Source organism: Stenella coeruleoalba, assembly GCF_951394435.1.
Source record: "Stenella coeruleoalba genome assembly, chromosome: 19".
Classification (NCBI taxonomy): Eukaryota; Metazoa; Chordata; class Mammalia; order Artiodactyla; family Delphinidae; genus Stenella; species Stenella coeruleoalba.
This window is the reverse complement of record NC_137165.1, coordinates 16,030,213-16,056,361: the sequence shown is the minus strand read 5'-3', so window position 1 is coordinate 16,056,361 and position 26,149 is coordinate 16,030,213. Positions and strand designations below refer to the sequence as shown.

Below are 26,149 nucleotides of genomic sequence, written 5' to 3'. Positions count from 1 at the left end.
CCAAAACCCTATTCATCCTGTAAGGCCTGCTTCAATCAGCCTATGGTAGATTAAAGATGCCTACAAATTTTTCGCTACTCCTTCCGCCCAGAAGTAGTCCATTTCCTTCCTCTTGAATTGAGCTTGTCTTGTGACTTTTTTTTTTTTTGGCCACAGCTAGTGGCCAATGGGATCCTAGTTCCCTGACCAGGGATTGAACCTGCGCCCTCAGCAGTGAAACTGTGGAGTCCTAACCACTTGACTGCCAGGTAATTCCCTCTTGTAAGTTGTTTTGACCAACAGAATGCAGCAGAGGTGACAATGCTGTAACTTCCATGGCTGGGTCTGAAGAGACCTGCAGATTCCATTTTTAAATGCTTGCAATGTTCCATCTCAGAGCCCTGCTCTCATGCTGAGAGGTCACATGGAGGAGACTTAAGGCGCTCCAGTTAACTCCAAGCCAACAGCTAGCACAAACTACTGCTATGTGACTGAGTCATCTTGGATCATGCCAGCTCAGTTGAGCCTCCAAATAACTGCAGTCCAGATAACAATGTGTACAGAAAAACCACCCAGCTGAGCCTAGTCAACATGCAGATTTGTGAGAGATAATAACTAGTGTCAAAAATAAATAAATAACTAGCGTCTATTTTAAGCCACTGAGTTTTGGGGTAGTTTGTTATTCAGCGACAGATAACTGAGCACACAGCTCCTCCATGCGCTCTTCCCAGATTACTCAGACATCCTTCTTCAGCTTTCCCTTGTGTGACAATTCTCTTACTTCTTTTATTAGAGGAACCAAGACAAGGACTGGATCTCTTCCCTCTTTGTATCTTTATAATATAGAGGTTGTACACACAGTAGTCACTCAGTAATTCAATAATGAGTCAAAATTACAGCTGTGTAGGGCCGGCCTTACTGCTCCTCCAGATTATTGATTTCCATTAAGGTTACACCAAGAACCATATGAAATTTTATTAAATTCTTAGGAGGGTCACATTTATAATGTCTATACAGCAGTAGTTCTCAAAGTGTGGCTTCAGCATCATCTGAGAACTTATTAGAAATGCAAATTCTGTTCGATAAGATACATGCTCCCCAATGTTCACAGCAGCACTATCTACAACAGCCAAGACATGGAAGCAACCTAAATGTTCATCGACAGGTGAATGGATAAAGAAAATGTGATACATATATACAATGGAATATTACTCAGCCATAAAAAAGAATGAAATAATGCCATTTGCAGCTAAGTGAAGTAAGTCAGACAGAGAAAGACAAATATTCTATGTCATTTACATGTGGAATCTAAAAAAAATGATACAAATGAACTCACTTAGAAAATAGAAAAAGACTTACAGACACAGAAAACCAATTTATGGTTACTAAAGGGCATAGCATAGGGGGATGAGGGGTAGGGGGAAGATAAATTAGGAGTCTGGGATTAAAATATACACACAGTACTATATATAAAACAGGTAAACAACAAGGACCTACTGTATAGCCCAGGGAACTATACTCAACATCTTGTAATAACCTATAATGGAAAAGAATCTGAAAAAGAATGTATGTGTGTGTGTGTGTGTGTGTGTGTGTGTCCACATGTATAACTGAATCACTTTGCTGTACACTTGAAACTAACACATTGTAAATTAACTATATTTCAATTAAAAAAAAAAAAAGAAGAAATGCAAATTTTGAGACCTCACTCCAGGCCTACTGAATTAGAAATTCTGGGAGTGGGGCTCAGCAATTCATGTTTAACAAGTTCTCTGCTCAATACCAAAGTTTGAAAACCACTGCTATACAGAATAAGGCTACGTTTACGCTTAAGAAATGCCTACATTTGGTTCCTGGGAGTCACCTACTTGGAATGGTATGGAGGAAATTTTTTTTTCAAAATACATGAGAAATGCTAAATATATATATACACAGACTATGAATATATAAGGACTCTCCCTTAAGTCCCAGGCCTTAATGCTAGGCTGCTTTACCGTTTCTACCTAAAACAGCACTTGGCTTGACAAATTTTCCTAGCTCCCACTTTGCTAATGCGTCCCTGGAGCCCTGAGCATACATGTCAGGATGTCCACCAAGCCCTCACAGCTCCTTGCTTCCTATCCTCTGTTTCCTTGGTGGAATCTCAGGAGGATCCTTACCAGGAAGCATAAAACTGGAGGCACACTGGCCTACTGGGACAGGTCTTCAAGCCCTGGAGGGCCACAAGTGAATGTCACCTGTAAAGTCTTTCCTAGTTCTCTCCAATGTATTTCTGCATAGGCCATGTCCAAACTAATGAAATGCATGCATGTAATGTGCAAAGGCCTACAGACTCTGCTGTGCTTCAGCAGCTGTCATATTAAAACTAATCCTGAAAAGGCTGCCATTTCTCATTCTGTTTTTCATCATTTCTTTTCATCTGCCTACTGACTTTGTGTTTTGTATCAAGATACCCTACAGCAAACATGTAAAGCACAGAAGGGTGAGGCAAGGCGGCAGTGGCTTAGATCTTTTACCAAGATGTGAATGGCCCCCTGGCCACTCTTCCTGCCTTCCTCAATCTATTTCCAACCCTGCTGGCAGAATAATTCTGCCACAATTCTGATCATATCATTCTCCTTATTAAAAAGCCCTTCAATATTGCCCTTACCCCATCAGGATAAAGTTCAAGCTCCTCAGTACTGCAAGCCAGAACCCTGTCCCTTCCCCAGCTCCATCAGTCTGGTGGCTCCCTACACAGTCCACACTGTTTCTCAACCCTTTCTCTGATCATTCTCATTCTCTGCTACCCACAACCACAAAAGCTGAGCCTCCCCCCACTCCTTCACCTGGTGAACACCTTATCTTTTGGAGCTCAAGTCAGGCACTATCTCCAGGAAGACTCCTCTGACAGCCCCTGATTCCCTACAGCACTTCTGGGCCATACTATAGTGAAATATTATGTACCTGAATCTCCTTCTCTGCCTCATTTACCTTTGTATCTCTACACTCTGCATTATGCCTGGCACACAGTAGGTACTCAATAAAGCTTTAAAGAACTGGGGAACACTAAAATAATGGGCTTCTAAGAAGTGAATGTAACCCCCTCCACCCAAGTCATGAGGCAAGGCAATGTGGATGTGCAGACACTTGTTCTGGTGGTTAAATAACACATGAAATTACTTATGTTTTCAATAAGAAGACATCAAAGTCCATATTTGCAAGCTTGAACTTCATACCGTAACCTACTTAAACCCTCTTTAAACAATTTGATTTCTCATTTCTCTTTCTTTTTTTTTAAACATCTTTATTGGAGTATAATTGCTTTACAATGGTGTGTTAGTTTCTGCTTTGTAACAAAATGAATCAGCTATACATATACATATGTTCCCATATCTCTTCCCTCTTGCATCTCCCTCCCTCCCACCCTCTCTATCCCACCCCTCTAGGTGGTCACAAAGCACCGAGCTGATCTCCCTGTGCTATGAGGCTGCTTCCCACTAGCTATCTATTTTACATTTGGTAGTGTATATATCTACATGCCACTCTCTCACTTTGCCCCAGCTTACCCTTCCCCCTCCCTGTGTCCTCATCATTTCTCTTTCTTAACACAGGGGTAAAATGCTCAAAATCTGTATTAAGAGGCTCTCAAAAGTAGCTCCTGGTTAGTTTCTAAAGGATCACTTTCAGAGATACCATGCTGAAGAACAAACATTTCTCAGAATTGTAGATTATGGCCACAGGCTCCTCTTGTCTGCCCTAAAGTTCAGGCTGGGAGTTTAGGGAGCCATACAGGAAAGTCAGAGTGTTGTCTCCAGGATGAACACAGAACATTTAAAAGAGTGAGGCGTTGTTGGGATTTTGCTGCTTTCTCAGAGACAGAACATGCATCTTGAAATAAATCTGAAAATATGGTGGGACTTCCCTGGTGGCGCAGTGGCTAAGAATCCGCCTGCCAATGCCGGGGACGTGGGTTCGAGCCCTGGTCCGGGAAGATCCCACAGGCCACGGAGCAACTAAGCCCGTGCGCCACAACTACTGAGCCCGCATGCCACAACTACTGAAGCCCGTGTACCTAGAGCCCGTGCTCTGCAACAAGAAGCCCGCAATGAGAAGCCTGCGCACCGCAAGGAAGAGTAGCCCCCCTCCTGCCACAACTAGAGAAAACCCACACAGCAACGAAGGCCCAGCACAGCCAAAAATTAGAAGGCAGTTTTTCAACTCAAACATCTAGAGGAAAAGGATTCATGAAATGACTCAAGGAAAGACAGGCTGCCATTGGGGTAATAAGCTCAGGAACTAGTTCTGGAAGATGTTGTTCTGCAAACAGACTAATTTTGTTCCATATGAGAAATACTGTCAACAGACAAAGGATTCCAGGGAGAAAGGAGATTCTGCAGTCTCGGGGTACTTACATACACATCCTGAGGACTTCCCCACCTCACCCACCCATCTTAAAGCTCCTTGCCCCCCATGTTCTCATAAGTTAAGTATGAACTTCAAAACAATTATATGCATGCCAGAATCTTTAAATCATGATATGCCTGTCAAGAAAAACATGGCTCTGTTCCAGCTCCCTCTCATCCCCATATATCAATGAAGACAGGGTACTGAGAGCCATCCTCTACAAAAGGAAATCATTAAAAGTTAAAAGTCAGGTAGTGCTGAAATTATCAGTTTCTGCTGCTCAGCAGTAAAAACCATGAAAACACTGTAATGAGCCAGTGCTGCTTGTAAAGACATCAATATGCTTCCTAATCGCTAAAGCTTAGAAATAGCAGAGTGATAATCTCATTTTACATCTAGTCTATTACAGTTCACAAAGTGTTTTCACAGATGCTCTTACTTGATCTTCACCATCATACAGTGAAAATTAATTCTTACTCCCATCATACAGGTATCTCTAAACGGACTTATCTAAAGCCATGGAGTCAGAAAGCAGAATTAGAACCAAAATCAGCTTCCTGGTTCTTCCAAATCTTGAGCCCAGTGTGATTTCTAGGTAGTTCTCCTATTTCTAGGGAACACAGTGGAATATCCGTCACAGTATCTTCCTCAACCACAGGGTTGAGCATTCCCCTCTCCTTTAGTCAATATTTATTGAGTTCCCACTGCTTACTAACCAATGCCACACTGGAGGTACCATGCTAGAGGAAGGACACAAAGCAAACAAGTTATGATCTAACCCATCAAGAAACACAGCCTTTAGGGAGAGAGGACCAGAGTCATTCATCACTCAAGCATTTACTGGACACTATGTTATGCTAGACAACGTGCTAAGTGGTGAGATTTCAAAAATGGTCCTTGCTCTCAGGGATCATAATGTGAAAAGGACAGTTGGTAATGAGACCACATATAATCAACTACAAACTGATTCTGATTCTTGCCATACAGACCTATATAAAACTCAGCAGTTCATGGATGCCAGACTCAACACAGAGCCTCAGAACTTTGGTCTTTTGGTACCTGAAGGTGACGGTGGCCTTTCCCCTACTCTTTCCACATCTCAACAACTGCTATTCAGCAAATGGTAATTAAGCCAGTGATCCTTTAAAGATGGTGAAGTTAAGGATCTTGAGGTGTTCACGAGGAGACTATAGTTTTAGAAGAATGTATATTTCTGTATTTTGAAAACCTACCTGATGAAAGGAAGGTTCTGGGAGTGGAGACATTTCCCTGGGAACAGAGACTAAAGTCCACCTAGCACACAATATTATTTGAAACTTTAGATTCCTTCTGAGAACTGTCTATGTCCTGGGAAGGAAGGTGAGTCCTGGAAGAGTCATTTTCTGTATGTGAGCTGGCTTGTCTTGGATAACTGGTAGCTCTTTAGCCAACAGGCCAAGGGCCTTTATTTTACTTTCTGACTTCAAAAGAATATGGCCTGCGGTGCTGCGAGACAGGCACTCTTCTCCATGGCAGAGAAGAGAGTGCCCTGTGAGCATGGTGCTCTTGCAGAATATCTTCCCATCTTCATGGCTCTGGATGTTTCCTTCCAGATCGTTTGTTAAAAAGCCCTGGCCTGCAATTCCTGGCCAGAAAGTGACTGTTCACTGCTCTCCAACTTGTTATTTATTTTAACCACTACCTGATCTTGAAGACACTGTTAGCTATAAAATAATTCATAACAATAGAGCTCTAAATCTTCAGAGATTGTACAACTGAAGAGTATGCGTCTCAGAGTTTGGTGTGGCTCTCTGTGAGGCCTGAGAGGGCCTATAAACTGTTAACAGTAACATCTGCCCACAAACCAACTAAAAAGCTGGACAAACATTAATTTTTTAAAACTAAAACTCCTAAAGCCAACCTCTGCAGCGGGACTCTGGCATCTGAACTTCCATAAACAAATGCAAATGATGCATCTCTGTTGCTGAACAGGGTGTCTAGATTGGTCTATTTCTGGAGTCATCGAAAAGAAAACCACAAACATACACCCCTCAGCTAACTGTAATGCCTGCACTGACAGACCTCTCCGTGTCAAAGATTCAAAGCCCAGAGCCAGATGATCCCAACTTACAGCCCAAGGACAGAGCCCAGTTTTAATTTAGAATGCCTCTTTCATTCACTAATGAGGCTGCAGCTCACCACTGCAGGTGGAAGATATTGGTAGTTGTCATGGTTCTTGGCTCTCTAATTAAGAGGATCTATTTCAAGTCATATACCAGTGTGGTTGATCGGAGTCTAACCTCACTCATCTCCCTCGCCTATTAATATATGTGAACCTGCACGACATTAACATTTACTTCAGATTTAGTCGCCACCAGTGGGACCTGTTGCTCCATAGCTCTGCGTTAATTATCCAGCCAGCACAAGCAGTTTTTCAATATGGAACTGGAAGAGAGAAGGGGGAGGGGAACAAGAGAACAAAGGGAGGAGGGGAGAGGTGAAGGGAGACAGGGAAGCAGAAAAGACTGCCTTTTATTTCAGAGACCTATTTTTTACATTATAACATGCAGATAAAAATGGTGTTGGGCTCTGGACTTTTTTTTTTTAATATGTTGTTACTGATGTATGGCTTGCAACTGTCCATCCAGCCAAGCAACACTGACATTTTAAAACTTGAGCCAAAGGCAGCCAGAGAGACATGAATATATCACTTAACCAAATCATAAGCTTTGGTGTACGTCTTAGGACAAGAGGGAGCAAGTGGATGAAAAATACTTAGGAAAGAACACACTCCATTTTCTCTTCCTGGACTGACAAAAATATTCTATTTAACACAAACACTTAACAGGAACACTGTGCAAACAGCATGTCTGCACACAATATACCAACAACAGCCTTCCACTCAGGTTCTCTTCTAAAAGAGGTCAGTCAAATGACCCTGGTTAGGGTCCCTCCTGTCAGAACCCACCATTCTCCAAGAATCAGAAGCTCTCTAGCTACATAAACAGTCATTTCAGTTGAAATAAAATATCAGACTAAGAAAGATTCCACTGCCCGCCGCCCCGCATCATCTGTATGTCTCTCCCCCCCCCCTTTTGGTGGTGGTGGGGTATTCAGCAAGCAAACAACGGCACTGAGCAGTTTTGATTTTTAATTTCACAGTTCATGGGTCTCATCCATCCATGTGAGGTCCACTACCAGATAAAAATCCTGCATCTATATTTCACGGCATCGTGTAAGACCAACTGCAGAAGACAATACATGCGCGGAACAGGCCTCCTCTCTCTCAGACTGGCCCTGCTGCTCTCCGTCCGCTCAGGAAACGTGTTGGTACCAGTTAAAAGGGGAGTGAGGGTGATCGCTGACAGGACCACAACCATGTCCCAGCCTCCTAGCAGCCATCTTGATCTATAAAGGCACCTATCAGTACAGAAAACAAGCCTTTTATAAATTGAAATCAGCTTCTGTCCTGGAAAAGCTAAGAGGTGATGGGTAAAGTTTAATTTAACAATATCTTTTAAAACTTAAATTAAAAGTTATATTAATAATTCCCAAATTTAATGGTCTGTGTTTTGAGGGAACAAAATTTAATGAAATTTAAATGTCAGCAGAAATAGTAAGCTTTCTCTGGACACTTGTGTGGGCATCAGCTTTTCCCTTCATGGATGGCCTACCTTTCAAAGGCAGAGAAGAGGGTCATATCGAAGGATACTGGAGAGATGAAAGCAGAGAGAAAGTTCATGGGGGTCCCTGAACCTTAATTTCTTACTCTCCTTTACCCCAGCTACTGACTCAAATACAGCTAATGCCACAAAGTACATAAAAAGTACAAGGGCTGCTGGTTCTTTCATGCAGAGCCTTAGTAGCTGTGTTAACAAGGAGGCCAATGAAATGCCAGGCCATTACAAATGCCCTATTGAGAAACTTAGCTAGTTGCGTCACTTCCACAGGCATATAATCCTTTCAAACTAGCTGACTGTGCCCCCAAATTTTATTGCCTTCTATGTAGAGCTGGCTTGGGGCATCCTCCCAGTGAAGGACACCTGGAGAAGAGGGTTATAAGAAGTGCAGGGAAAGAAGGAGGGAGGGTAGAACCAACAGTTATAACAGGTGTTTGCCTCTGCTAACTTCTCTACAAGCCAAGCCCGGTGCCACAGGACCTGATCTACCACTGGTTTGCCTATTCTTGCAATCCTGGCTTCTCTACAATGGAAAATGAGCTGGCTGCAAACAGTTAAAAAATGGGCTTCATTCATTCACCTTATGATGGATGCTGGAGACCACCTATTTTAGAAAAGAGTCAATATTCTGGCCTCAACAGTCACTTTCTTTTTTTTTTGGCAACAAAGGATTTTAGTTATTTATTTTAAAATTTTTTTATCATCTTTATTGGAGTATAATTGCTCTACAATGTTGTGGTAGTTTCTGCTGTATAACAAAGTGAATCAGCTATACGTATACATACATCCCCAACAGTCACTTTCTAATACTCCACTTTCTAATATTCCATTGGAAAGAACCAACAATTTTAATTGTGTATTCCATAAGAGTCTCAAAGGTATGGAAAACTGGGTACTGTTCCGTGGTCAAATTTTAGTGGGACTATCAAGAATAAGGAAAGAGGCTACACTCTTCTTGTAGACACAGCTCAGGGAATCTGGACCAGTTCACACCTTACAGATATTGGACCTAAAATTCTATAAAGGCTGGGAAAACTAAAAATAATAACATCCTAGGGAGAATATTTGAAATCCAACTAAATGTAGAGCGGGTTTCTACCCAAGGCTCAGCTGCTTTTCCCTAAGGAGGATTTCTGCTTCATTTACTCTCCTCTGACAGGGTCTTCTAAAAAAAAAAATGAAGGAGGACGAATAATGTTACTGGGACTTTCCTGGTGGCGGAGTGGTTAAGAATCCTCCTGCCACGCAGTGGTTGAGAATCTGCCTGCCAATGCAGGGGACACGGGTTCGAGCCCTGGTCCGGGAGGATCCTACATGTCGCGGAGCAACTAAGCCCGTGCGCCACAGCTACTGAGCCTGCGCTCTGGAGCCCGCGAGCCACAACTACTGAGCCCGCGTGCCACAACTACTGAAGCCTGCACGCCTGGAGCCCATGCTCCGCAACAAGAGAAGCCACCGCAATGAGAAGCCCGTGCACTGCAGCCAAGAGTAGCCCCCCTCGCTGCAACTAGAGAAAGCCTGTGCACAGCAACGAAGACCCAATGCAGCCAAAAATAAATAAATAAAATTTTTAAAAAGAAAAAAAAAAGAATCCGCCTGCCAGTGCAAGGGACACGGGTTCGAGCCCTGGCCCAGGAAGATCCCACATGCCGCGGAACAACTAAGCCCGTGTGCCACAACTACTGAAGCCTGCGTGCCTAGAGCCCGTGCTCCACAACAAGAGAAGCCACTGCAATGAGAAGCCCGCACATCGCAAGTAAGAGCAGCCCCCGCTCGCTGCAACTACAGAAAGCCTATGTGCAGCAATGAAGACCCAATGCAAACAAAAATTTAAAAAAATTAAAGAATAATGCTACTATTGGGGCCAAAACAGCACAGGGCTTACTCCCCTCTTCTTTTACCCTTACCCTTGCCCCTCCCCCAATTTTACTCAGAAACCTCAAAGCTCCCCACCCTGCATGACTGAAGTAATCTCCTGGGCACGCTGTCAAACTGTGCTGTTGTGGTTTGATGCCACAGCTAAGTGTGGACTTGGGCTTCTGAAGCCTTCCAGTTATACCCCTGGTGACCTATTTAGGAGTTGAACATACTTGTCAGAGACAGAGTGCCATGATTTTTCCCTTCGGCCCACTTTTCTCTCAGATGGTCCCTAACCAAAGAACAGTCACCCTAAGGGCCTGAATGTGTGCACACAAATGGTAAGATTTGTGGAAAGCTTGTATACAGCAAGCATACAAGCCTTGCACATGAGCTCTTTCCCGTAACTTAAATAACCTGCAGGCACTTTTCTTACTATACAGCTTCCTACAACACCACAAACTGCAGCCTGAAGTCAAAGATGTCTGATATCATGGAATCAGGCGTCAGAACTGCTTTGAGTTAGAATGGCTAAGTGTCATCTATGCCAGGCAAAACCAAGAGGACTACCAAGGAGGGATAAAGCAAAACAAAGATAATAAAGCAAAACAGTGTTTCTCAATAAAGGTCAAAATTAGTGACATAGTTCTCCCTACATTTAAGACGCTCTTTCAAAAAAATGGCAAGATCAAGGAAAGTTAAATATAGCCAACCCATGTATAGAACTATGAAAAGTTACAGGTTTAGACACATTTAATGAGATTTATGTAGTATAATCTTCACAATGTATTTTGACCAATAATTGATGATTGTTAATGGAAAAAGTTCACCATAGAGTTTCCCTCTAATGTTTCCAGAGCTTTGTTAAAACCAAGAAGCAGTAGAGGGGCTTCTCTGGCGGCACAGTTGTTAAGAATCCGCCTGCCAATGCAGGGGACACGGGTTCGAGCCCTGATCCGGGAAGATCCCACATGCCGCAGAGCAACTAAGCCCGTGTGCCCATGAGCCACAACTACTGAGCCCACGTGTTGCAACTACTGAAGCCCGTGCACCTAGATCCCATGCTCTGCAGCAAGAGAAGCCACCGCAATGAGAAGCCTGTGCACCACAACGAAGAGTAGCCCCTGCTCGCCGCAACTAGAGAAAGCCCGTGCACAGCAAGGAAGATGCAACGCAGCCAAAAAAAAAAAAAAAGAATCAGTAGAACTCTACCTGAGGGTTCAGTGAACATGGGAATTAAAAAGCTCACAGCTCATCACAGGAGCCCATGGCTGGTGGAAAGAACAGGAGTAGCTCCACATTGCCCAGTTTTGTAATGCAGAGACTTTTCTAAACTCACTCAAAGTTCCGTGCACTTCATTAGCTTCTCTGCTCTGTTCTTTGTACAAATGCAGACAGGAGGAAAAAATATCCAACAACCCTCTGAGGATCACAGCTGGATAAAAGACTATAAATGTGCTCGTGCTGCTACAAACAGGTTTCCACCCTAGAATTCAACGTTGCTAGTAACTCTGAGAGGTACCCCCACCCCTGCCTGGCCTGGAGGTAAAGTGATGTCTTTGGGCTACAGTTAAGCTCAAACCCCACAGAGAGTCCTCTCCTGCTCACTTGAGCTTATTTCAAAAAGAGCCTCACGCAGAGCCCAAATCAGTGGGAAAGACTAACGCTAGGTTCAGGCACTGAGTCCCCGCCACCTGCCTCCCCCACCCTGCTGTTGCTAAGTCTTTTGTCCTTTCAAGACCGGGAAACATTTCCTGGGAGATACCCTGTACAATTTGTCAGAAAACAGGGGAAGGGCAAAGATTAAACACCAAAGCTACTAACATACAGAAAAGCAAACGTAATTAGGGAGAAAGGAATAGTCACCATGTGTTTGTGTTAACAAAGGTACCATCCACTTCGAAGAACCCAGACATCATTTCTGTTCCCCAACCAGTGTTTATCTTTGCACGTCTCTCATTTGTAATACCACTAAGTATTACGCAGCAAAGAGCAGAGGAAATGGGTCAGTCTCTGGCTTTCAAGTAGTTTAATGAACATTTAGTACAGGATTGCAAAAGGGAAAGGAGTAGTTCTTTGAATGAGTGAGTCAAGTTTTTCTTTATTTAGAAAATTTCATCTATCTGCAAGGTGTACTTGGAATTTGCTTATTGTGAATTCAGCAACAGCTGTATGTAACAGCCAAGTTCCTTTTTACTGATGGGTCCAATCAATAGTTTCTTCTTTTGTCAGTGCCCATTATACCCCTCAGTGTCTTTTGCCTCTCACACAAAACTTCGTCTTTATTCTTATTTGCTGAGACTAGATTTAGAAATAATTAAAGGCTTAAAGGATGAGGATTTTGATATCTGTAAGTGGCAGGCAGAAAAAAGAGTCACCTTCTTATTCTTAACTGTTGTTGAGTCATGGGAAAAGCAGTCAGCGAGCGACCTGTGCATGCGTCCTGGGCATGGTGACAAATCTGCAACACCAAAGTGCCTTTCTGAAATTTGGTCTAGGACTTGCACTGAATACAATGTCCTCCTCTTTCAGGAAACTGGCAGGGGGACAGCTGTACTCCTGTCCTGTCTCTTGGGAGGCTAGCATTATGCAGAGGTGCTCTTATAAGTGTCACTCATTGAATGGCAATGCAGCTGGCCATGTTGTACTCCCTGGGGACTTTAAGTCAAAGGAAGAGCACAGTGGAGGTGGGAAAACAAACTTTTTTTTTTTTCCTGCTCTGGTGACTTAAAACTCTGGCACCTTAAAACAAAAATGCAGGGACTTCCTTGGTGGTCCAGTGGTTAAGAATCCGTCTTCCAATGCAGGGGACATGGGTTCAATCCCTGGTCGGGGAACTGGGATCCCACATGCCACGTGGCAACCAAGCCCTCAGGCTGCAACTACTGAGCCCACAACGAAGAGCCTGCGTGTTGCAATGAACACCCAGTACAGCCAAAGATAAAAAACAAAAACAAACAAAAAAACCCCAGAAAACAAGAATGCATTTCCAGGTGCCTGTGCTGCATTATCATAGTAAATGCCAACATAACCTCAACCAGAATTTTCCACCAGATTGGTCTGCTTAACTACACACCCAAGGAACTGTTGTGTATGCGCAACTACTGAGCCCACAACGAAGAGCCTGCGTGTGGCAATGAACACCCAGTACAGCCAAAGATAAAAAACAAAAACAAACAAAAAAACCCCAGAAAACAAGAATGCATTTCCAGGTGCCTGTGCTGCATTACCATAGTAAATGCCAACATAACCTCAACCAGAATTTTCCACCAGATTGGTCTGCTTAACTACACACCCAAGGAACTGTTGTGTATGCGCTGGGGGTGGGACAAGAAAGTTCAGAGATGGATTTCAGTATTCTACTCATAACTCAAAGCAAACAACACTCAGCTTCATCTATTTTCTATCGCCATATCACTTGTAGAAGAAAAAATATACCCATTTCTGTTAAGAAGCAGGACACCTGCATTTCTAGGGAGCATCAAAGCAGACGGTTTCTTTTTATAAGCTATATAAAACCTTCAAGCAAATATTCTCTGCATGCCGCCTCCCTATTTACTGTTATCTGGACTTACATAAAGACACGTATAAATAGGTGAGTTCACTGCACTGTTCGAACAACTTTTTGTTCTTGTTCACCGAGATCAAAAGCTCATTAACTGATCTGTAGTTATTTCCACCCCAAGCAGTTACCAATCAAACTGAGGTGATTAAAATCTTCCTCCTTAAACCAGGAACCAGGGGCCTCCAAGTATGAGAAGTGCCTATACACAGAAATTTTCTATTGTGGCTGGTGGGAGCCAGGTGAGCATCCTGCCTTAGGGCAGGTGGTGGATTTTTTATACTTCCTCTAGGGTAACTTCCAGCCTTAGACGGCTTTGCTAAGAGGGGTCACCCAGAAAAGCTGAAATAGCAACATACCAAATCATCATAAGGTTCCCTCCACTGAGACACATCATCTTGACTGAGTTCACAGAAGAAATCCTTTACTTACTGTCATTACATAGACAATATAGGCATAGACATTTAAGTGTACTTAAATCAACCATCTTTTTCTAGGTAAGACTAAAAATTTAAAAATAAAAAGATAGGGGAAGTGAAAAGACAACCCACAGAATGGGAGAAAAGACTTGCAAATCATATATCTGACAAGGGACTTGTATCTAGAATATATAGAGAACTTTTACAACTCAATAATAAAAAACCAAATAAGCTGATAAAAATTGGACAAAGATCTGAATAGACATTTCTCCAAGAAAATATACAAATGGCCAAGAAGCACATGAAAAGATGTTCAGTATCGTTAGTCACCAGGCAAATGCAAATCAAAACCACAATGAGATAGCACTTCATAGCCATAGGATGGCTTTAATCAAGAAGACAGGTAATAGCAAGTATTGGAAAGGATGTGGAGAAACTGGAATGCTCATACACTGCTGGTGGGAATGTAAAATGATGCAGCCACTTTGGAAAATAGTCTGGCAGTTCTTCATCGGTTAAATGTAAGAGTTACCATATGACCCAGTGATTTCACTCCTGGGTATATACCTAAGAGAAATGAAAACAGATATCCACAAAAAAACTTGCACACAAGTATTCACAGCATGATTATTCACAATAGCAAAAAGAAGAAACAACCCAAATATCCATCGACTGATGAATGGACTACAAAAATATGGTATAGCCATACACAGAATAGTATTCAGCCATAAAAAGGAATGAAGCACCAACAAATGCTAGAAGGATGAAACTGGAAAACTCACTGAGCCCTTTTGAGTAACACTTGTACTTTCACTCAGCTTAATAAAAAACAGTGTTTCATTCAACACACAGTAGTGACAATTTGAATTCCTTTTCAGTTCAAATCAGGTAATTTATTTGTCTTTATGATTTGGCTTTAAAAAAATTCTCTTGGGGCTTCCCTGGTGGCGCAGTGGTTGAGAGTCCGCCTGCCAATGCAGGGGACACGAGTTAGTGCCCCGGTCCGGGAGGATCCCACATGCCCCGGAGGGGCTGGGCCCGTGAACCATGGCCGCTGAGCCTGTGCGTCCGGAGCCTGTGCTCCGCAACCGGAGAGGCCACAACAGTGAGAGGCCCGCGTACCGCAAAAAAAAAAAAAAAATCTCTTGGAAACATACTTGATTAAGAATTTTAAAAAGACCAACATGAATCTCATCTCCAGATTAAAATGAAGGCTGTACCTAAATATGGCTTTTGCACATTTAAACATGTAAAAAACCACACAACTCATTTACAAAGGCCCCAAACAGCACTAATGTACTAGTGGAGCCCATCTGTAAAGTACTTTGAGAGCCTTAAAGAACAGCAGGAGATGGATGAGATTATAACTGCATTCTACCTTTCACTGAGTATGGTAATTAATTTTGGGACAAGCCCGAAATGAAAAATTTCCTACAACAGTACCACTAAGTACTTGCCTTAAATTACACAAAAACTGTTACCTCTGAGAAGTATTACCTCTCTTTCTGGTTTTAATATTTCTGACGCTTCCTTTCTCAACCAAAGCCATCTGGGTCACAAACATTTTTTGAGTAAACAACTCATACCAAGTATTAGTCTTATATTTTTAAACAGCGATTATCCCTTATCTTTGAACTAAAGTACTCATTTCATAAAAATTGGTCCCGGAGCCCCACATTAATTTGACGAAGCATGCATGTGAAATTGAGTTAAAGTTAAATGTTACTAGACCCCTCCTGTTTGAGTGGACCATTTAAAAACAATACTACACACCCAGATTCCAACACAACACAGCAAATGCAAAAATAAATAAAATACACACAAAACCAAATTAGGTTTGTTTATTGTTGAGTTATTTTACTATTGAGGGGGCAGAGTGAAGGGAGGGAGTCCAGATGCTGTCACCTCCAGTTCTTCAGTGCCAGGCTTCCAAGCACTTGGAATGTCAGAAACAAAAGATGTATAAGATAATGTTAAAACAAATGTATTTTAATTCACCACTTGCCTGATACTATTCTAATGACGAGCTAATAAACACAACAAAATCAGAAAAATCACCTCCTTAAAAGTTCAAACAGTATAGATTTTCTGCAAGGCAGTTTTCTACTGTGTGTGTGAAACCTTTCTTGTTATGACTCACTGAAAATTAAATATGCAAAACTCCAAGCTGAGCTTAGTTTTGCCTGTGCACAGAGACCTTTTTACTCTCATTCTTCGAAAACCTCATTTTGGATCATGCTGCCAACACCAGAGAGAGGAAAGCCGGCCAACAATTCCAAATATAACATGCGGAGGCAAATGCTACAGAAATCTGTCTGACGGGAAGCGACCATGCTGAGGTCTGCTGAGGTAGATGCACTTCTCAACCAGACCGTTCTGGTCCCTCAGACTGTTTGGAGCAAAATGCAATCAGAGGAAACCATCCAGGTTCCAGTCAGCCCCATTACCGATGCCTATGGTATTCACTTTCTCAGTGAGAACAATCCTATCCATCTCAAACAGAAAGATGGGTCGGCGGCAACCAGAGCTCCACCAGTTAGTCTAATTTTTTTTTTTTTTTAAGGCCAATTTTTAGAGACCAGTCCATGGAGATCAGTATTTTCGGAAAGCTCAACTTATTGCACGACAATTATGATAAAGGTAAGGTTCCCCAGGGAACACTTAAAAACATCTCTTCCTAATTCTCTAGGAGCAGGTTTAGTAACCCCTAACCCCACTCTGAATAATTGATAAACCAGTTAAACTTGGATAAAATGATTATACTATCACTTAAACAAATATGAAGACATCAGCTCCTCAAGTTTAATTCTTCAATGAGTTCATGGTACTGAGCACAGGACAATTCATTCCCTCACCCAGATCATCAGAGAAAACCCAGAAATAGGGCTCCCAGTCTAACTGGGAAGAAAGGACTGTTCCTCATACAGAGCCCTGGCCCCTGAGATAAGACAAGACAATTAATACAGCTTATGTGACCAGTCATTTCCTCCAGTAGATTATCTTAGGAAAAATCCCCTGTGGTTATGGCCATGTCACTAAGCCCAGGAGGTAAAGCTTGCCTAGAATCACTTCGGGAGCATTTTACTAGATGCTGTTCACTGGGAGGCAAGCTGGCAAGGCCACCAGAGACTGAAAGAGGAATTGTCTCACAGAATTTTGAATGGAGACCCACAGCAGCACTGCAATTATGACCTACAGGGTTTGTAAAACGCCACCTTCACTTTTGAACATTCTGTACATAAGGAAAATTATCATTACTATGCTTACCTAAATAATCCAGTCTTAGTTAAAAAGGGAAGGAAGAGAAAATACAGTCACACCTCCTAACCTCACTCCCACATGACACAAATAAACAATAACGGGACAAATTACCATGAGCACACCCAGGAATCAAAATTTTCTGACACCATTAAGTGCTTGACCTAACTACTTGGGTTGAGATGGTTAATGAAATACTTCACTTGGGCTAGAAGAGTGTGGGGTAGGAGGCAGGAAAGTGGGGTAACCCTCACTTGAAAGAAGGGTTCCTGCCTTTGTACCAATATCTGCAACGTTTTGTGATTTATATAACTACTCAGATAAGTCAATGGTACATTCAGTCCTGGCATCTTCAAAGAGGGAACTGGAGATGTGAAACAAGCTCTGCCTCATTTACTAGGATTCGCAAAGCTCTGATTACCAGTTCCCATTCATGGTCTTAAAAAAAAAGTAGTCAATGAAATGCACAGTCTGAATCTCACTAACAGCTAGAAACCCCTCCCTCTCTCCTACCAGCTAAAGTAGAACTGTTAATTGTTACAATTTGACAAGACTTGAACTCATCAAATTCAAAGATTCAGGGGTTAGGTTTTATAGTTCGAAAGCCCAATCTCAGGCAAAACAGCACACTTTTTCTATGCCTGAAGTTTCTAATAAACAATTTCAGCTTTATTAAACAAACAATAATAAAGAGCTTACAAAATTCTCACTCAGTATGGGAATCACCATTCTTGGTTAACGGTAACTTCATTCTACAGGTAAAACATTAACCCACATTTTAAATCAAGAAGTCTACAATTCAGTCTTAGTATGTATCAAACAAGCGCAATAAAAAAAAATCAGCTCAAGTTTAATTCGCAACCAGAGCAACACAACACATCCAGGTACAAATCTCTTCTGTGCTCAAGAACAGCACAGGAAACTTGACAGGAGATTTTTTTCCCCAGGTGGATTACACCTTATACCAACAGGAAGCAAAGGTTAAAAACCACAGAACCTTACTGCTGGTATTAGTCACTTCACAATAAAAATTTTAAAACCATTGGCAAAGCTTCCTCCAGGATAATCATTTTTGTCCCTGCAACATTACAAGCCAAGATAGGGTGCTCTCCTGGGCAAAGGAATCTTGGGAATGGTAATGGGAGCTTCCTACAAAACTTCTGACTACAGACTTAATTTGCCCAGTATCAGTCATCTGTCTAATAAGTGTTCCAAAACCTGCAATTAGTACAAATATACAGTGGGCACTACTCCACCAACCGAGAAACAGAATGTGAATGGAACTGTGTAGAGAGCTTAAGGAAAACCTCACTTTTTTTTTTTTTTTTTTTTAAACAGAGGGCTAAAAAAGGCAACATCAAAAACGGGTGGGAACAAACAGAACAGCCCCTCTCCTTCCCGCTCTCTCCAGCCATCTCCTCTCATAAACGCCTGCCTCAGTCAACTGTTGCTGAACAGAACAAGACCCATCAGAACAAGATGCAATCGGGGTCCCGGCGCAGATGTGGGATTTTTGTGGAGGGCAGAGGTGATTTCTCCAGGCAGAACCTGGAGTTTAAACTCTTCTTGGCCGGATTGTTCTGGGCTGAGCTGCAGAGGAGGATCAAGCAGCGGGCGACCAACCCTGGTCCCTCCCTCCCTCTTCGGTCTCTCCCCTCCCCTCGCGTTCAGTAAGCGTCGCGGGGGTGGTGGGGGGGGTGGGGGGAAGCGCACAGCTTTTTTGCTCCGGTCCTTAAAAATGCCCTCGCGGGGCCACCACACACAATCCTAACCCCGACAGCAAAGGATTCTGCAGCGAAGGGTTCGCCGATCCCGAGCGGAGAAGTGAAATCGGCGCCCAATGGCAATTTTAATTGTCTAACCCGGCCCGATTTCCCAAGAGGCGGCAGCGCGGGGCGGGGAGGGAAGAGGGAGGCAGCTCCGACAGGCAACAGGGGGCAAGCGGCGGCAGAGAAAGGGGACTAAAGCGGCAAGATCCCAGCCCCGGCCCCCGAGGAGCTTCCGCAGAAAGGACCCCGAGGCAACCCCCACCGTTCCCCGGGAGACGTTTGCAAATCATATATGCAGCCAAAATGGCGCTGAGAATAAAAATATAATTTAAAGGCAGGTCGCCATATTGTAAACAGAGAGGCAGAGAGAAGAGGCGGACTCGAGAGACACCCTCCATGATTTCTTCCACAGCCGGGAGCGCCCGGGCGCCGGGTCCCGCGGGTCTGGACCAGGGCAGCTCCGGCCGCCGAGGGCTCCGCGCACCCACCGCGAGGACAGCCCAGCCAGGCAGGAGCCCGAGGGCGGCAGGCGCGCGGGGAGGCGAGCGGCGCAGGGCCCGGAGCTCCTCCCCTTCCTCCCCGCCACCGTCGGCCGTGCCCCACCGGCTCCGTCCCGGCTCCTCAGCGACTTCCAATCCCAGATGGGGCTCTCCTCACCCCTCCCAACCCCCACCTCGGGGTCCGGACCCACAGCTGCTCCTCCCCCCCCAAACGGCCGGATCCGGGCAGCACCTGGGGGCGGGGAGGCGCTGGCCCCAGCGGCTGCAGAAAGCTAGCGGCTGCAAGCGCCCGTTATTTCGGCAGCCAGGGGTAGGCCGGGTGAAGGAATGTTCCGAGAAGGGTCCGCCAAGGGGCTCCGGAGGGGTCCCCAGACCTTACCAGCACTGGAGATGGAAGGCGGCCGGGCAGTGGTCACAGCACAGGAGATCCCCACCTTCTTTGCAGCTATCGCAGCTGTCGTGGTTGGTGGCCCTGCCGCTTCGCCGGGGCTCCTTCTCAGGCTTCCGACTCCGCTTTTCTGCCTCGTCCGTCTTGGGGGGAGCCAGCAGAGCTTGGATTTGCTGCACACACATACAAATGGCGTGTGTGCACACCCGGAGGTCCCGGGCGGTCCGTCGCCCCCCCGGCGCGGCTTCTCCGTCACCCACCCCTCTCCCCCCTTTTGTCCTTCTTCCTCCCATCCAGCCTGCTCCCAGAACCTCTCAGCCCCCGGAACCAGGGGGAGCCCAACCTAACCGCGTTCCTGCAGCACAACAACGAGAACGGCTTCTTCCAAATGGGGAGGATCAGAGTAGGGGGATGGGGAGAGGGTGCGCGGTTCCCTTCTCGCCACTTCCTTGTATGGACAGTGGGGGACTCCAAAGCCAGGCTCGGGAGAGGCCTGAAGCCCAGTACCCGGACGTGCTGGGGGAAGCACAAAGGGGCCGACAAGAAGGGGGTGGGGAGGCCCGCCGGTGCAACGAGATGGAGTGGGTTGGCGCCTCGGGAGAGCGAATCGAGGGCGGCGGGTAGGTGAAACTGCTGCAAACGTCCTCGGCGGCTGAGCGTAACCCCCCGAGTTGCAAAGATGGGAGGGAGAGTCTGGGTGAGGAAGAGCCCCCCCGTCCCCCGGCCCTCTTGCGCTGCGAGCTCAGGGTCGGCTTTGTGGGGCGGAGGGCGGAGGTTCCCTCCCGGCGCTGGGGGAAGGGGATGAGGAGGGCCACTCTTACCTCCATCAGCCCCCCCGACGTGTCCAAGTCGTACACGATCGTCTTGGTCTCCATTTTCTCCCACATTCATCCACCTCCCGGGCTGGGCGCTCTCTGCTCCGGCCCCCCCAACCCCGGGGGGAGGGGGGAAACGGGGGGAGGGGGTGCTCCTGACCCCGGCCCCCCTTCTTTTTTCCAAACACGGGTCCCGACTTCCTCGCCCTGGCACCCCCCCCACCCCCCGGCCCCCAGTCCCCGGGACGGCAGCGTCCTCCCCACGGGCCGTGAGGGGGGAGCGGCCCCTCAGCCCCGGCCCGGCGTCTGGCTGCACGGTGGGTCCCGGCTCCGGGAGTCAGGCCTCGGCGGGGCCTAGTCCCACAGGCTAAAGCCGGTGCTGGCGACCGCTGGTCCGGCCGGGAAAGCTGGCGGGCGCTGCCATCCCGGGGTTGGGGGGATCGCAGTGGGGGTGAGAGGTTAGGTGAGGTTGTGGTACGTGAGGTGACTGCGGGGAGGGTGATGGGGGGTGGTCCCCGGGCTCCGCCTCTCGCCGCCGCCGCCGTCTGCGTCCCGGCTGCCGCGCACTTGGCGCAAACTTACCGCGAGCGCCCGCAAAGCCACCCGCGCAGGCGCCCCGGGATCGCCGCTCGCCGCGCGCAACCGCAGTGACAGCCGGCGGCCGGGCTCCCGCGCAGCCGCAGTGAGGGGGTACCCCCCAGCGCGCAGCCGCGCTGGCATTCGTCTGGAGAGCCGAAGCCCCGCCTTTCTGCCCTGCGCCAGCGTACTGAGAGAAAAGGGCGGGACTTGAGGTCTCGCGCAGGCGCCTGGGAGAGCGCCTAAGGGTCACGGCGCAGCCGCAGGAACATGGGGATTCTTCATCCATTGGTGTTTGAGTATAGACCAAGACTACTCTGTTCCCGCGCAGGCGTATTGAGGATGCTCCCCTCCCGCCCCACAGCAACACAGCCGGCTCCGCGCAGGCGTATTGTCACCTGCAGGCCCTAACAAGAATGCTTCTCCTTTCGCCATTTTGGTAGTGGGATATAAACCACCGTGTCCTTGGTGCCCTCAGGCATGAACAGAAAGGAGCAAAGTGTGGTGTTGGCTAGAGCTGGTAGGCTGTCGGTGACAGCAAGTACTTCTAGGGATGTTGTACTGGACTCTGGTTCCAGCGTCAGGTGTGGCTGGACCAGGCGCCATATTGGTAAAGAGAAAAGAAAAGCCATCGCGACGGAAAACGATGCTTTTGGTGTCGGGTTGGATGGCTACTGTTCCCTCTTCCCTCCCGCTCCCAGCAGTAAATTTTAGCCTGAGCATTCCTGCCTTTCATGGTGATGAAAGGAGAGGTCAACCTGCCCGTTACTACCCTCTCTTGATCACTGTCCCTGAGAATTGCTTTCCAAGAGGAAGCCCAAAGCGAAGAGTTTGTAATGCTGACAACGCCCAGCTACCTGCCTTCAGTGGACTTCAACTCCCAGTTTGCAATGCGCAAAGGGTCCAAAGGGCGAACGAGAGCGCATTGCATCCTGGGAGCAAGAATCGCGATGGCGCTGGTGGGTTATGGGGGCCGTAGTTCCGTGTGCATGCGATGCGGTGGACGGTAACATAGACTCGGGGAAGAGTGATTTGCCTGCCGGAAAGATACTTTTCAGAGCTGCCGTGCTGCATGCTGGGATTTGTAGTCTGAAAGGCCTCACCTCGAATTCTGGGCGGGGCTTCACGCTCTCCACGGCGCCCGCCCCTGCCCTTGGTACCATCTTCAGAGGCTGCCAGTTATCTCTGCCTGACTGTAGATGAAGCGGTGGAGAAGGGAGTGGCATCATTGTGCCTGACACTAGGCGTTTAGTTGGCGTTGTTACCAGGTAGCTGTGTCCTGGCTCACTTTTGATGTTAAGGTGTACTTAGCATTCTCAGAAGCCTAAAACTGGAAAGGGCTTAAAAACCATCTCTTAATCTCCTCACTTCCAGATGCACAAAGAAGAGCAGTGATTTGCCTCGTTCACATAGTGAATTTATGGCAGAACTACGAATGAAACAGCTTTCTTGATTCCCAGGCTAGGATACTGTCTAACTGCCTGCGAGGAGTTGCTGCTTTTTTGGGGAGAGTAAGGAGGATGATTGGATAGGGTGGGGATGTCAGTGTGTGGACTTAGGTTTCCGTTTTTCTGACTTTCCTAATGATCCTGTTGTTGCCTGGGAAGAACGATAAAGTCCTGGGCCTTATTGATCAAGCAGGGGAGTATATCATGTAGATCGGCCCTCTCTGCCCTCTACCAGCCTCAGCAAACAAGAAATCTTAGTGGCTATGGGCCAGAGATGTGGCCCTCAGAGAGAGGAGGGCTGAGCTAGAAGTATGGAAGTGGGCGGACCTCATCTCTTCTTAGGCTGTATTTCATGCCACAGACCCTCAGAAATGGATACATCATGTGCCCTCTCCCACTGGCGTCCTTCCCACTGCTCAGGGCCCAGCTGTGTTGATGTGTCAGCCTGAAGGTATTATGGGGCAGAAAAGTAAGCCATTGGCACATGTCCAAAGAGCCAGGCTTTGCTTTGATCAACACCATCATTGCTGTTGAGAACAGACATAGGCATTAATAGGCTAAAGAGGGAAATAATACTTGGCTCTGTTGACAAGTGCCAGGGGAACTAATCACTCCACAAACCTTCCCCTCAGAACTTGGAGGATGAGGTCAGCCCAGTGGGGCCAGTAGCTGGTGCCACCTTGGAGAGCTCCAGCCCTGGCTGTTCCAGGGGGATTGAGGAGAGAGAGCAGGTGGGTTACAGATGCCTTCGGAAGTGACCTCTTGTGGCTAATTTAGGCACTGCATCCTGCATAGACTGGAGCCTCTCCATCCTTCAAGGTGGCTTGTGGTAGAACCAGGAGGTGGGCAGCCGTGAGTGGTCAAGACCTCCCTGCTGGATGACTGTAGAATTTCTGGTTACTGCTACTATTTCCGTCAGAGAGTTTGTGTCATCTGGCTTCTGAGTGCCCTTAACTCCCTGTTGCCTCCCTCTTGCTCTTACTCTGGAGAGCAGCCATGCAGAGCATACCTCTAAGCATGGATGTATGATGGGGACCAAGGCTGGCTAAACACATCTCAGGAGGTTCTGGGGGCCATAGGGAAGGGGCATAGAGGCTAGGAGGGACCAAACGTGGCAAACCTAAGCACATCCGCTTCAGTCACCTCTTTCTGGAGTCCATGGATACAGCTTTTGTTAAAATAGGAGCCAGGGGCTTCCCTGGTGGCGCAGTGGTTGAGAGTCCGCCTGCTGATGCAGGGGACATGGGTTCGTGCCCCGGTCCGGGAAGATCCCACATGCTGCGGAGCGGCTAGGCCCGTGAGCCATGGCCACTGAGCCTGCGCATCCGGAGCCTGTGCTCTGCAACGGGAGAGGCCACAACAGTGAGAGGCGCACGTACCACAAAAAAAAAAAAAAAAAAAAATAGGAGCCAGGCCCCTACGCTGCATTGCCTCTGCGCCTCACAGTCTGGATGTTCTCTGAGGACAAAACAGACTAGAGCCTCATGTTCAGGGGTTCAGTCTCTGATTCCTATTCCAATTTCCTAAGCCTTGCTAGCTGGAAGGAAGCGAAAGAAGAGAGGCATCAGGCTTCCTGGGCTTTTTCAGCAATACAGTGGCTCAAAGGAGAGGCTTGGGAATGTGCCAGCCTGCAGTTCTGGACCTAGCAAAGAGGAGGAAATGAAGCATTGGGATTGATAAGCATTTGAGTTCCTGGGCTCCCATACCCCTGTGGCACCAGCAATTGGGACCTCTCATTTCACATGCCATCTGTTGCACTGACCTTGTTGGGACAGTAGTCCCTGAAGCACTGGCACGTGACTGTGTTTTTTCTGTTGTTGTTGTTGTATATTTTTTGGCTGCGCCACACAGCTTGCTGCTGCAAGGTCTTAGTTCCCTGACCAGGGATTGAACCCAGGCCACCACATTGAAAGTGCTGTGTCCCAACCGCTGGACCACCAGGGAATTCCCATGACTGGTTTTTGATAAAATCTGGAGATGATCAGTTGGTAGGTCCAGCATGCCTTCTGGTCCTAAAGTCCACATCCCATTTATCTCCCACCTTCCTTCCCTCCAAGAAAATACCATCCACCAGGCCATTGCTTGTTTTTTTTTTTTCAAAAACACCATTTTAATAAGGAAACAACAGAAATAGAAGATTGTTCTCTGGCTGGAGCCCAGACGCCGTATAATACATTACATGTACAAAGTGGCCTGCAGCCAGCTTCTGGGCCTCTCCCTGGGACGCTCTGACCCCCTGTTCCATGCCAAATTCCTGGACCCTTTGACCTCTGCTCCTCTCCAGAATATGCCTGCCCACTCCCCTTATCCCAAAACGCAGTGGCCAGGAGGGAAGCCTGACAGGGGGCTGGGGTTGGGGGAGGGGCTAGTGGGAAAGAGGATGTTTTTAACAGCCAGACTGACATCAGGGGAAGGTCTCCCTCTCTTCAGGGTGCAGGGCTGCCAGGGGAGCAGTGGGGTGTCCTGCTTTGGTGTGGAGCATGAGTGGTGTGGCCTAGGGAAGCCCAACCTGAGCTTGGGGTAGAGTCCCTAAACCCTTTAGGATGCCTTAGAATTATTGCCTCCCCCAGAAAGGGATAGAAGGCAGAACTGACCATTCCCAGGGCCTTAGAGAAAGACTAGAGGCCCCCCCCCCCCGAGGGGGCTGATGTCAGCATGTCAGGACTACCCAGAGGTCACTGCTGAGAGCAGTTTTGGCCACTGGTGATGGCCCTGTGAGGAGCACCCTGGCACAGTTTCCGCCACCGTCAAGTTAACCCTGCTGCAGGGCGCTACATGCCAGGGCTGGATGGCGGTCACGTGGAGAGAGGCGCTCCCACTCTGCCTGTGAATTCCAGGCTGGAGGTCCAGGGCACGAAAGAGAGTCAGGAGAATGCTGGTTCTTGATGCCTGTGCCCCAGCTGTGTTCTGCCTAGAGGCAGATGACCCTGACTTGGACCCAAGGAAGGGCCCTAAGTGGGCAGTGGTACCAAGAAAATAGGCCCTGGCGGGCATTGCAGGCGGGAAGAGCACAACTTTTTGAGGGATTGGTGGCATCTCTTCCCAGGTGGTATGTACAGGAGGTGGAGGGACAGCAGGAAGCTGGGAGCTCTGCTGCTGGGCTGTGAGGCAGGGCTGAGCCAGCTTGCCCAGGCTGCCCCACCTAGATGGAGACTTCATATTCTCTCGTCTCCTGCAAAGGAAAGAGACTGCTGGGAGTTGGAAACTTGTAAAAGGTTCGTCAGTCCATAATCCACCTTCCCAAGGGAAAGGGAAAGGGAAAGGGAAAGAGAGAGGGCTTGGCAGGACCCTTAGGGGTACCTGCCCAAGGGAGCATAGGATTGGGTCCTGATTAGGGTGTCAAGCCTGGTATGGGTACTTACTCCAGTCTCGTAAGTCGGATTGTCAAATGCTGACTCCACGGTGATGCGGTCATAAGGGCGGGGTCGTGTTCGGGGCAGCTGCAGGGGGCTTTTCCCCTGGAGCCTGTGTGGCAGAGAAGCCTGTGAGTCAGGAGTGCTGGGCAGGAGTGAGTCAGGGGTGCAGGGCAGGAA

At 47.0% G+C, this 26,149-nt stretch overlaps 2 protein-coding genes across 6 annotated transcripts in view; both read right to left on the bottom strand.

Moving 5' to 3' along the window:
* Positions 1–21,453, bottom strand: part of PHF12 (PHD finger protein 12) — a 40,444-nt gene extending 18,991 nt beyond the window's left edge. Inside the window, exons 1-2 of one of the 2 annotated variants that reach the window (XM_079903532.1) lie at positions 20,599–21,453; positions 19,769–19,950 (exon numbers count right to left, since the gene is read on the bottom strand). In XM_079903532.1, coding sequence (XP_079759658.1) covers positions 19,769–19,950; positions 20,599–20,664 — 248 coding nt within the window. In that variant the 5' untranslated portion in view covers positions 20,665–21,453. Of the gene's footprint in view, positions 1–19,768; positions 20,231–20,598 lie in introns of those variants that run through there. The other variant, XM_079903531.1, reaches the window with a different exon arrangement.
* A 4,305-nt stretch (positions 21,454–25,758) lies between these two features.
* Positions 25,759–26,149, bottom strand: part of SEZ6 (seizure related 6 homolog) — a gene marked incomplete at both ends in the record, with an annotated part of 43,924 nt that continues 43,533 nt past the window's right edge. For 2 of the 4 annotated variants that reach the window (XM_079903535.1, XM_079903536.1), the window contains 2 exons: positions 25,759–25,788; positions 25,979–26,081. In XM_079903535.1, the coding sequence (XP_079759661.1) occupies positions 25,759–25,788; positions 25,979–26,081 (133 nt within the window). Of the gene's footprint in view, positions 25,853–25,978; positions 26,082–26,149 lie in introns of all 4 variants that reach the window. The other 2 variants (XM_079903533.1, XM_079903534.1) reach the window with 2 other exon arrangements.